The sequence below is a fragment of the Jaculus jaculus genome, chromosome 13 (genome assembly GCF_020740685.1).
Source record: "Jaculus jaculus isolate mJacJac1 chromosome 13, mJacJac1.mat.Y.cur, whole genome shotgun sequence".
NCBI lineage: Eukaryota > Metazoa > Chordata > Mammalia > Rodentia > Dipodidae > Jaculus > Jaculus jaculus.
The window spans coordinates 66,891,053-66,903,232 of NC_059114.1; the positions used below are offsets into that span (position 1 = coordinate 66,891,053).

The 12,180-nt window shown below is 42.6% G+C and overlaps 1 protein-coding gene and 1 pseudogene across 1 annotated transcript in view; one reads left to right on the forward strand and one right to left on the reverse strand.

The window, feature by feature from the left end:
* Window positions 1-12,036, reverse strand: part of Card6 (caspase recruitment domain family member 6) — an 18,632-nt gene extending 6,596 nt beyond the window's left edge. Inside the window, exons 1-3 of the mRNA XM_004652582.2 lie at window positions 11,673-12,036; window positions 6,174-6,485; window positions 568-1,092 (exon numbers count right to left, since the gene is read on the reverse strand). Of these exons, the coding sequence (XP_004652639.2) occupies window positions 568-1,092; window positions 6,174-6,441 (793 nt within the window). The 5' untranslated portion in view covers window positions 6,442-6,485; window positions 11,673-12,036. The remainder of the gene's footprint in view (window positions 1-567; window positions 1,093-6,173; window positions 6,486-11,672) is intronic.
* LOC123454176 lies at window positions 1,260-2,895 on the forward strand (annotated as a pseudogene).
* Window positions 12,037-12,180: the final 144 nt, after the last annotated feature.

Genomic DNA, 12,180 nt, shown 5'->3' on the forward strand with positions numbered 1-12,180 from the left:
TTGGTTTTTTGAGGTAGGGTCTCACTCTGGTCCAGGCTGACCTGGAATTGACTATGTAGTCTCAGGGTGGCCTCGATCTCAGTTATCCTTCTACCTCTGCCTCCCGAGTGCTGGGGTTAAAGGTGTGCGCCCCACACCCAGCTGTTTTTGTTTTTGAGACAGGCTCTTAGTCTGCAGTCCTGTCAACTGTCTACCCTGAAACCCTTATGTGCCCCGAGCTAACCGTGAACTTTCAGTGATCCTCCTGAGTGCTACACTTACAGACATGTGCCACCAGGTCTGCTTCACTGTGCCATTTTCATATAGTGTTTGAGCATTCAACGATTTTGGTAGCCAAGGGAGATCCTCAAAGTTATCTCCCTTGGACACTGAAAGACTGCTGAGCTGTCCCCAGTCCTGTGTGCTCCTTCATGGGACATCTATCTCTGAAGATACTCCAGGGTACAGAAACGCAAGAAAGTTCGATGACTTGATTCACCCTGTTATCTCCACTTCCCAATAGGCCATAGCAAGTTTATTAGTTTACTGATAAGTTGCCTAGTTAATTACGCAGATTTGTCTCCATACCTTCCATTCTTTTCTCTTCTTCCTCCAATGAAATGTCTGTTTCTGAATCTTCATAACTGCTCTCTTCACTGGCATATCGCATGTTTTCCAAATCATCCTCCTCCTCACCATCATTTACAAGGTGCTCCAGATCATCACAGTCCCCCTCTTCCACAATGCACGCTTCATCTTCAGAGCATCCAGCAGATGCTGGATATGGCTCTCCTAAGTACAGGGAGTCATCTGGCTCATCATATCTCTGCCCAGCCTTTAAATATGTAACAGTTGCTGGAACTTCATACCCCGCTCTTTCAAATGAATATGGTACTAATGGTGTATCACATTCCTTCTCGTTCTCCCTGGAGGTTGGTGCAGTTTCCCTACAACTGCTTTCCTTATTCCTGCAAAACTCAGTGGTTTCCAGATCCAAGTGCTCTTTCTTTTCAGAGAACATCGTGATCTCCTGAGTCTCAGGGGGAAAAGCGTCTTCTGAATTTGTGCTTAGCTTTGTAGATTGACGTGGTGTATTCTCATGTTGCAAAAGTTCTGAAAAAGAGTGAGAAAGTTTGTTTTGTCTTTGCAAAATGAGAATTTTAAAAATAACTTGAGGAAGTTTCAAGTCTTCAAAGCATCATCCTTTTCTTTAAAAAAAATATTTTATTTATTTATTTATTTAAGAGAGAAAAAGAGGTAGAGAGAGAGGGAAAGAATGGACTAAAATTAAACTCTCCAAATGCAACTCTGTGCAGCAAAATAAGTTAGATTCTCACGTTCCTCCTAAATTGGGCTTAATAAGAATGGGATTACCACTACCAGTTTTAGAAATGCCTCATCCAGTATTTCAAAGTACATTCTTAGAGACACACGATAAAAAGATAACTTGCCAGCAGGGAAAAAAAGGAAGAAATTAAGTCTGAAGAAGTTAAAATTCATGATGTTGGAGCTAAAATTAATAAAATAATTAAAATTAAATTAATTAAAAATTTTATAATTAATAAAAATTAAATTAATTAAAATAAATTAATAAAACCACAAATGGGTCTCCTGAAAATTGTCATTTGGATAATCATATAAAACCCTCTTTGGGCCCACTGTTGGATAATCAGCAGCAGATAAGAATGTCAGCTGTTTGGCAGCCAAACTGAAAAACAGTCGGATAGATAATACCACTGCTATTTCAGCTTTGATCAATCTAGCAAAAATTGATGCTGGAGAGAGAAACTTTCCAGGCTTAGCTCCCAAACAGCAGTGTACTCAATAACGAAACACCTAACAGCAGTGCCAACAGGGACCCCCCACCAAATCATTCTCAGCCTAAGTATAATTCTCATTTGGAGATAACAATTCCAAAGGACTTGAAACTAAAAGAATCAGAGAAAGCTGATGAAAACTAGCTGGTCATGGACGCGGGACAAAAAAGGTTTGGAGCAGTGTCTTGTAGTATCTGTGGAATTCTTTACACCGCTTCAAATCCAGAGGATGAAACCCAGCACCTGCTTTTCCATAACCAGTTTAGAAGTGCTGTGAAGTATGTGGGCTGGAAAAAAGAAAGGGTTCTGGCTGGATATCCTGATGGCAGAATAATGGTTCTTCCTGAAGACCCGAAGTATACCCTGAAAAAGGGTGAGGAGATCAGAGAGGTGGCTGACAATAACCGAGGCTTCCAGCAGGCTCCACTCATGTGCTACTCCAGAACTAAAACTCTTCTTTATTTCTAACGACAAAAAGTAGTTGGCTGCCTAACTGCAGAACATATCCAGTGGGGCTATCGAGTTATAGAAGAGAAACCTCCAGGTACCAAGTCGGAAGAAGAAAAGGTCAGGTTTGAAAGGCAGAGGGCCTGGTGCTGCTCCTCACTGCCGGAGCCGGTGACACGTGCGATCAGCCAGATCTGGGTGTTCAGCATGATGCGGCAGGGGAAAATCGCTTCTCATGTTTGTTTTGTTTTAATTCTTTTTTTGTTTTTATTTTTATTTATTTATTTGAGAGTGACAGGCATAGAGAGAGAGAAAGAGAGAATGGGCGCGCCAGGGCCTCCAGCCATTGCAAACGAACTCCAGACGCGTGCGCCCCCTTGTGCATCTGGCTAACGTGGGACCTGGGGAACCGAGCCTCGAACCGGGGTCCTTAGGCTTCACAGGCAAGCGCTTAACCGCTAAGCCATCTCTTCAGCCCGCTTCTCATGTTTTTGAACGCCTGAGGAGTAACTTTATATATGGCTCATATTTGAGTAAAGAAGAAATTGCGTTCTCAGGTCCCACTCCTGATGGAAGATTGTTCGCAACACAGTCCTGTGGAACGGGTCAGTTTCTAGTATATAATTTTATTAATGGACAGAATGTTACCTAAAACCAATCTTGCCTACACTAACCAGAAGACATCTGTCTGTTGAAGACAATGCATTTGTTGCTCACTTTAACCAAGAACTAGGGCCTTTTTTGTTTGTTTGTTTGTTTGTTTGTTTGAGGTAGGGTCTCACTCTAGCCCAGGCTGACCTGGAATTCACCATGTAGTCTCAGGGTGGCCTTGAACTCACAGTGATCCTCCTACCTCTGCCTCCCAAGTGCTGGGATTAAAGGCGTGTGCCACCACGCCCGGCTAGGGCCATTTTTATTACTGGAAATAATCATATATATGGTTGTTCCATTTCCATAAAATTGGAAACAATGTAGTAATGGCTTATTATTGTTTAGTTTTTTAAAGAAGATATTTCATTATCTTTTATAGAAATTTATGATTGATGTATGTTATCTATAGTTATTTAGACATGTTTACATGTAGCAGGTGATTGTTCATAGTGGACTGAAAACCAATGCAAAGACTGTGGTCTCAGTGATAAGCATATTTTGAAGTTCTTGATATGGAAGTATACCAGTGTAGTTTGGTACTGTATTTTTTATATTGATTTGCTGATACCAGTTATAGGTTTAAAGGTTATATTTTCCACAGAGTGGAAGCCAGTGTTTTAGAGTTTTTATTCAAGAAGGGTACAATATTATGAATTTGAAGCTAATTCTTCTTCTTTTTCTTTTTTTTTTTTTTTTTTTTTTGGTTTTTCGAGGTAGGGTCTCACTCTGGCTCAGGCTGACCTGGAATTCACTATGTAGTCTCAGGGTGGCCTCGAACTCTCGGCGATCCTCCTACCTCTGCCTCCCGAGTGCTGGGATTAAAGGCGTGCGCCACCACGCCCGGCTTTGAAGCTAATTCTTAAGAAGTAGACTAAGATGTGCTTTAAGGAAAAAACCTACAGAAAAGTTCCAAAAGGTGAGGTGAATTTGAAATGTTGAGTGTTTTCTATTTTTCTTTGCTGTCTTTGATGGCAGAAGCAGAAAGTGACTTTCCTTCCTAGGAAGCTCTAGATGCCTAAAATTATCAAGAGTACACTCTGAGTTCATTATTTTATTCTGGTTTCACTTAAAAATAAAGAGAAAAAAAAAGCTAACTTGGCCCAAGTGGGCTATTAACAAGTCTCGGTCAGGCTCCTGAGGCAAACCATAGGAGAGCTGCGAGCTCAAGCAGCCTCGCTACCAGCCTGGCTGTCCTCAGAACACTGCGCTGGGTGTACGCCCGCATTCCTGGACTTCATTTTGATACTTATCTGCCCTTCATAGTGCCCTCTAATTTTAAAGGGTTTATATGTTAAAAACCTGCTGTGTTGCCGGGCGTGGTGGCACATGCCTTTAATCCCAGCACTCGGGAGGCGGAGGTAGGAGGATCACTGAGAGTTCGAGGCCACCCTGAGACTGAATTCCAGGTCAGCCTGAGCCAGAGTGAGACCCTACCTTGAAAAACCAAAAAAAAAAAAAAAAACCCTGCTGTGGCCTTTTATGATCTGTACATAATGTAGAATAAAATACTTGATAGTTTTTCCTAAGTGAAAAAAATTATTAACATATATTAACTGTACATGTCGTCATGGCATTTTCACACATGTACATATAATATACTTTGATAATATTCACCCCTATATTATCCTGTATTGTCCTTCCTCCCTGTGTAGCTGCTCTCCTTTTTCCCAAACAGATGCCCTTGTATGTATGTATATATATTCTAATATACATTAACATGTGTTCCACATATGAGAGAAAATAATATTTGTCTTTTTGAGTCTGGCTAATTTCTTATAGCATGATCTCTAATCCCAGCCTTTTTTTTTTCAAATTCAAGGTAGGGTCTCTAGCTCAGTCTGTCCTGGAACTCTGCAACGGGCTTCAAACTCATGGTGATCTTCCTATCTCAGCCTCCCAAAGGCTGGGATTAAAGGTGTGAGTCACCACGCCGGCTTCCATACATTTTTCCTACGTATAACATGATTTCATTCTTTTTTTTTTTACTTTATTTATGGAAAGGGGATGGAGCTCCAGAGCTTCCAGCCACTGCAAACAAACTCCAGATGCATGTGCCACCTTGTGCATTTGGCTTTACAAGGGTACTAGGGAGTAGAACTCAGCTCCTTAGGCTTTGCAGACAAGAGCCTTAACCACTGAGCTAGCTCTCTAGGCCCATTCGTTTTCATGATTGTTTGTTTTGGAGACTGGATCTCACTCTGTAGCCTAGGCTGGCTTGGAACTTACTGCATAACCCAGGCTACTCTGTAACTATTGATCCTCCTGCCTCTGTCTCGCAGATGCAAGAATTGTAGGCAGGAGCCACCACACCCAGCTCTCATGATATGGCTGAATTATACTCTATTATGTGTGTATACTATACTTCATTCATTCTGGTGATAGGCAAATAGGCTGATTCTAGCAGTCGGCTATTGTAAAAACTGCCTCAGTAAACAGAGATATACAGATATCTCCTCTGTATGTTGATTTTGATACATTTGGATATATACCAAGGGCCACTAGTTATTTTTTTGTTCTGTTTTGTTTTCTGAGGTAGGATCCTGCTCGAGCCCAGCTGACCTGGAATTCACTATGTAGTCTCAGGCTGGCCTTGAACTCAAGGCGATATTCCTACCTCTGCTTCCTGAGTGCTGGGATTAAAGGAATGCACCATCACACCCAGCTTAATATTTTTGAACTATATAAGATAGAATTTATGAGTATTTCAGAATAACTAGCAGAGCCAGGCATGGTAGCACATGCCTTTAGTCCCAGCACTTGGAAGGAAGGCAGAGGCAGGAGGATCAACATGAGCTTGAGGCCAGGCTGCTGGGGATACAGAGTGAGTTCCAGGTCAGCCTGGGCTAGAATGAGACCCTGATGTACCGGGAAAAAAAAAGAAAAGAAAAGAAAGAGAGAGAAGGGAGGAAAGGAGGAAGGAAGAGAGGGAGGGAGGGAGGGAGGAAAGGTGGGAGGGAGGGAAGACCTCCATACTGCAGTATTCTTTTTCCAACTGTGGGAGTTCAGCCTATCCCTGTCAGAACCATGAGCACCTTACTGAAGTGCTGAAAACAACTGGAAGCAAATGCGAGCATCTAAACAAGTTAGCAATCTCCCAAACTAATGAAACCCATTGTCCCTACTTTTAAAACTCTGTACACTTTTCCTGCTACCTTCTATTTCAGTGAGAATTTCCTCTGATAGCAGGACAAAAATAAAAGGTGAACTTTTTCTTCTTTTTTCTTTTTCAGATAATCTATCCCCTCCCTCTCTCCCCCAAAGTGTGAAAATTAAACTTACCAATGGAAGCTGACTCTGGAAATATATTAAATAAACACTTAAGAAAACACTGACAAGTCACCTCTCCCTTTTTCTGTACCAAAATTAAGAGCTTCCGGCACTTCTTCAGAGAGTCTGGGACGTTCTCCAGGGTCTCACTCTCTTCATCAGAAATCAGCCTCCGAGAGGTTAAGGCATCTATGACACAATCAGGGTCTTGTTGGAGGATTTTAAGCAATGCCGTTCGCTGTCTTTCTATGATCTCTGAGGGAGCCGTGTCCGCAGCCATTGCTTCCGTTTCTTCCAGACCAGGAAACCGATTATGAAATCATTCTGGTAGATAAACAACTGAGAGTTAAAAAAAAAAAAAAAAAAAAGGCGCATGCCTTTAATCCAAGCACTCAGGAGGCAGAGGTAGGAGGATCACGTGGAGTTCGAGGCCACCCTGAGACTACAGAGTGAATTCCAGGTCAGCCTGGGCTAGAGTGAGACCCTACCTTGGGAAAAAAAAAAAAAAAAAAAACAAGAAAAAAAAGATAGTCTATTTGGCAAAGATAAAATCTGTCAGTGACACCGTTTTGGAGTGCACAAACACAAACAAGCACAGTATAGGGAACTGCAGCGCTGAGCATTCCTTCCCTGGTATTACCTCTGTGTGTGTCTGTGTTTGGGTGTGTTTGGGTGTGTGTGTGTGCGTGCACATGCACTTGCACACCAGACCTCTCACTGAGCTTCATACCCAACCCGACCTACTTTCTTTTTCCTTAATATTTTCTGCTGTTATCTGTTTGAGATAAGGTTTCCTATAGTGCATACTTGCTCTTTTAATGAAGATCAGATTCTCATTAAGACTCTGGAGGGGGTGCCCACTTCAGGAAGCCTCTCTTGAACTTCAAGTGGGTCTAGGTAGTTCTACTCTGAGCACTGTATTGTGAAAAGAATATAAATTAACTGATTGATTTGTGGAGGGTGTTGAATATGCAGCACCAAGTAAGTCATTTAGATAAAAATAAAAAGTCATACCCTGGGCTGGAGAGATGGCTTAGCAGTTAAGGTATTTGCCTGTAAAGCTAAAGGACCCAGGTTAGGTTCCCCAGGACCCACATAAACCAGATGCACAAGGTGCATGCATCCTGAGTTCGTTTGCAGCAGCTAGAGGCCCTGCCACACCCATTCTCTCCCTCTCTAATAAATAAAAATAAATAAATAAATAAGCCAGGGGTGGTGGCACACATCTTTAATCCCAGCACTCAGGAGGCTTAGTTAGAAGGTTTATTCTAAACTTGAGGCCAACCTGAGACTACATAGTGAATTCCAGGTCAGGCTGGGCTAGAACAAGAACCTACTTCTAAAAACCAAAATAATAAATAAATAAGTAAATAAATAAATAATTTTAAAAAAATAAACATTCTAAGCCGGGCATGGTGGTGCACACCTTTAATCCCAGCACTTGGGAGGCAGAGGTAGGAGGATCACCGTGAGTTCAAGGCCACCCTGAGACTACATAGTGAATTCCAGGTCAGCCTGAGCTAGAATGAGACCTTACCTGGGTGGGGAGGGGGGGACCCTTCTGGATGGGCGTGGTGCTGCACGCCTTTAATCCCAGCACTCAGGAGGCAGAAGTAGGTGGATTGCCCTGATTTGAGGCTACCCTGAGACTACGTAGTGACTTCCAGGTCAGCCTCTGCTAAAGTGAGACCCTACCTCGAAAAAACAAAAAAAATAAATAAATAAATATTCTGTTCAATCCAGCAATTGCACTTTAGGAAATTATCTCAGATGAATGAACAAAGTTGTATATATAGCAGTCTACATTATAATATTACTAATAGTTGCACAAAATAAAAAATAACCTGATTTTTGTAAATTAGGAAATTGCAGAATGAATGTTAATGGTAAAACATTAGGCCTGGAGAGATGGCTTGGCAGTTAAGTGCCTGCCTGTAAAGCCTAAGGACCCTGGTTCAAGGCTCAATTCCCTAAGACCCACATAAGCCAGATGCACAAGGTGGCGTATGCATCTGGAGTTCATTTGCAGTGGCTAGAAGCCCTTGCACGCCCATTCTCTATCTATCTGCCTCTTTCTCTCTGTGTCTGTCAGTTGCTCTCAAATAAATAAATAAAAATAAAAATAAATTTTAAAAAATTACAGAGCCAGGCATGGTGGTGCATGTCTTTAGTACCAGCACTCTGGGAGGCTGAAGAAGGATTGCATTCAAGACCAGGCTGACTTTCAAGAGATATAGCTCATCTCATGTTCCCAATATGACTAAAAATATCATCAAGTTTTCCAATCTTTCTTTGTTCAGCTTAACATATAATAGGCCTAGCTGGGTGTGGTGGTTCAAGCTTTTAATCCCAGCACTCCAGAGGCAGAGGAAAGTGGATTGCTGTGAGGCCCAGGCCACGCTGAGACCACATAGTAAATTCCAGGTCAGCCTGGGCTAGAGCAAGACCCTACTTTGAAAAATAAAAAACAAATATATGTGTGTGTGTGTGTGTGTGTGTGTGTGTGCGTGTGCGTGTGCGTGTGCGTGTGTGTGTGTGTGTGTAATAGGTCCACCACTATTCTACCGTAAATATCCCGCCTCCACCATAACCTGCTTCAGGTGGTTTCAAAGCTGGTGCTTAACAGGAAAGTTGGGGCTGGAGAGATGGTTCAGTGGTTAAGGCACTTGCTTGCAAAGCCTAATGACTCAGGTTTGGTTCCCCAGCACCCATGTAAAACCAGATACGCAAAGTAGCAAATGCATCTGGAGTTTGTTTGCAGTGGGAAGAGGTCTTGGTATGCCAGTTTCTCTCTTGCTCACTCACTCGCTCTCTCTCCTTACAAAATAAATAAATAAGGGCTGGAATAATGGCTTAGCAGTTAAGGTGCCTGCCTACAAAGCCAAAATAATCCATGTTCATTTCCGTGGTGACCACGTAAGCCAGATGCACAAGGGGGCACATGTATCTAGAGTTCGTCTGCAGAGGCTGGAGGCCCTGGCATACCCATTCTCTCTCTGGCTCTCTCTCTCTCAAAATAATAATTTTTATTAAATTTTTTTGTTTATTTTTATTTATTTATTTAAGAGTGACAGACAGAGAGGAGCTGAGAGAGAGAGTGGGAAAAAGAAAGAGAGAGAGAGAGAATGAGCACACCAGGGCTTCCAGCCACTGCAAACGAACTCCAGATGCATGCGCCCCCTTGTGCATCTGGCTAACATGGGTCCTGGGGAATCAAGCCTCGAAGCGGGGTCCTTAGGCTTCACAGGCAAGCGCTTAACTGCTAAGCCATCTCTCCAGCCCTCAAAATAATAATTTTTTAAAAAAATAAATAAAGCCAGGCATGGTGGCACACGCCTTTAATCCCAGCACTTGGGAGGCAGAGGTAGGAGGATTACCGTGAGTTGGAGGCCACCCTGAGACTACATAATTAATTACAGGTCAGCCTGAGCTAGAGTGAGACCCTACCTCAAAGAAACAAAAATAAATAAATAAAATAAAATATTAAATATATATATGAAAGTTGCAGAGGCTTTGAATGGGAATGAAGTGAGCAGACAAGAGGATGAGAATCACCAAGCAGTCTCTGTCCTCTCTATACAAAATACAGCCCAAAGGTGCTGATTTGAAACATATACTTTCAAACAACATCAAGAAATGTAGCTGGGCGTGGTGGCGCACATCTTTCATCACAGCACTCGGGAGGCAGAGGTAGGAGGATCACCATGAGTTCAAGGCCACACTTGAGACTACATAGTGAATTCCAGGTCAGCCTAGGCTAGAGTGAGACCCTACTTCGAAAAACCAAAAAAAAAAGAAAGAAAGAAAGAAAAGAAAAGAAAGAAAGAAAGAAAGAATGAAATATAACTTGTAGCCGGGCATGGTGGCACATGCCTTTAAGAAAAAGTATGAAATTTATAGTAGAAAATAAGGTCTAAGGTCAACTGTTAGTCAACACATGATTTTACTAGGACCATGGCTATAGGATTTAGGACTTACATAGTCCCTATCATTGCCAGAAGGCAAGCTATAAGAGTTGACTTCCTGGGCTTAAAATTTCTGATAATTTGTTTCAGAAATTAATCTAAACTCAGTGTGGTAAAATATACATTCAGTCCTAGCACTTGAGGGGCTGAGGCAGGAGGATCACTTGACCAAAGGTGTTTGAGACCAGCCTGTGCAACAAGGGGAGACACTATCTCAAAAAAAAAAAAAAAGAAGAAGAAAGAGGAAAGGGAGGAAGGGAGGGGGAAGAGAATGACACACCAATTCTCTCTCTCTCTCTCAAATAAATAAATAAAATAGATAAATAAAATTTTTTAAAAAAATATTTAAAAAGTAAACACTTCATGTTAGGGAGAAGGAAAAACATTTCACTCTCTGAGTCTTCAATTTAGCATTTTTTTTTTTTTTGACGAAGGATCTCACTCTAGACCAGGCTATGACAAATATGAGATTACAGATGACACTAGGATTACTAACTTGTAGACCCTGAGATGCAGAGCTTACATAGATGGGTGATATAATCACAGAGGCCTAGAAAGTAGAATATGGACACACAAAACACAGAACATGCAAGATAGACTCCTACTGGAAGGTGGAAGACAAATTTAACAGATTTTTTTTTGTTATAAGAGAGAAGCAGGGCATAGCAGCACATGCCTATAGTCCCAGCACTCAAGAGGCAGAGGTTAGAGGTTCTCCATGAGTTCAGGGCCAGCCTGGAACTACAGTGAGCTCCAGGTCAGCCTGTCTTGGAAAAAGAACAAAAAACAAAACAAAACAACAACAACACAACAAAATCACAAGTAGGGGAAGGAAAGCAGTCCTGCCAACATTTTCACTGTGTTTCTGTAGTGATGAGGATTGAATCCAGGGCCTCTTGTGCTCCTGTGCCAGCCAACCAATACCCTGAGCCACAGCACAGTCCTATACTTCATTTTTATTTTTTTGGTTTTTTGAGGCAGGGTCTTGCTCTGGCCCAGGCTGATTTGGAATTCACTATGTAGTCTCAGGCTGGCCTGGTACTCATAGCAATCCTCCTACCTCTGCCTCCCCAGTGTTGGGACTAAAGGCGTGTGCCACCAAACCCAATTACATTTTAATTTTAGCCTACTGAGCATTTATGCCTCTAAGATAATTGTTATGTGTTTTTAAAGATTAGGCTAAAACGGTTAACATGAGTCCATTCTCTTAACACATTTGTTAAGTTGTTAAGTTTAATATTATGTGTAGTACAATACTGGACCTCAGACCTCTAGAATTTATTTATTCTGAGGCCTTGGACCTGTTGATTAAGTGTTGTTTTATGCTAAGTCTGTAGCAATTTGTGAAGGAAAATTACAACCCCTCACCCAGTCTCCTTATTAAACAAGTGCTTGTTTTCTTTCTCTCCTGGCTGCCTTACTTCTCCCCTCCCCCATTCCGAATTTATTTTCATAAGGAATACTATGCCCAGTTCTTACTCCCTGCGCCTAGAAGAGACTGTATTTACTCGGCACTAATCAAGTTGTTAATTTGCGGAAACCGAACCTGATTCCAGTGTTCACTTCGTCCTGTGGTCAGAAAGCAGGCAGTTGCATGGTTAAAACTATCTGCCCTTATTCTTAAATGTCTGGGTACGTTCTTGTGGTGTTTGGCGAGGGCACGGGCTGCTGTGGATAACAGGTTAAACACGCACTAACACGTATGGTGGTGGTCTGGAAACTGCCAATTCAATACCAGAATCTAGAAAGGACTTTGTAAAGCACAGACTCCTGGCCTTACGCAAACCCAGATCTCCCGGCAGCAGGGTGCTGGAATCGAGTTAACAAACCGGTCCACGTGGGCCTCTAAATCTCCACAGCCCGAACACCATGCGGCCTTTCCGGCGTGGCGGATGCTATGACCCCCGTGCAGCTCGCTGACCGGAACTCACAGCCGGCAAGCGGCTGACCACAAACCCCCGGGGAGCCGATGCCAGTCAACGCAGCCACCGGCCTGGGAGCCCAGGGCTGCGGTGCCCGCGTGCCTCCGCCCTGCCCCCTGCCGGCCGCCGACA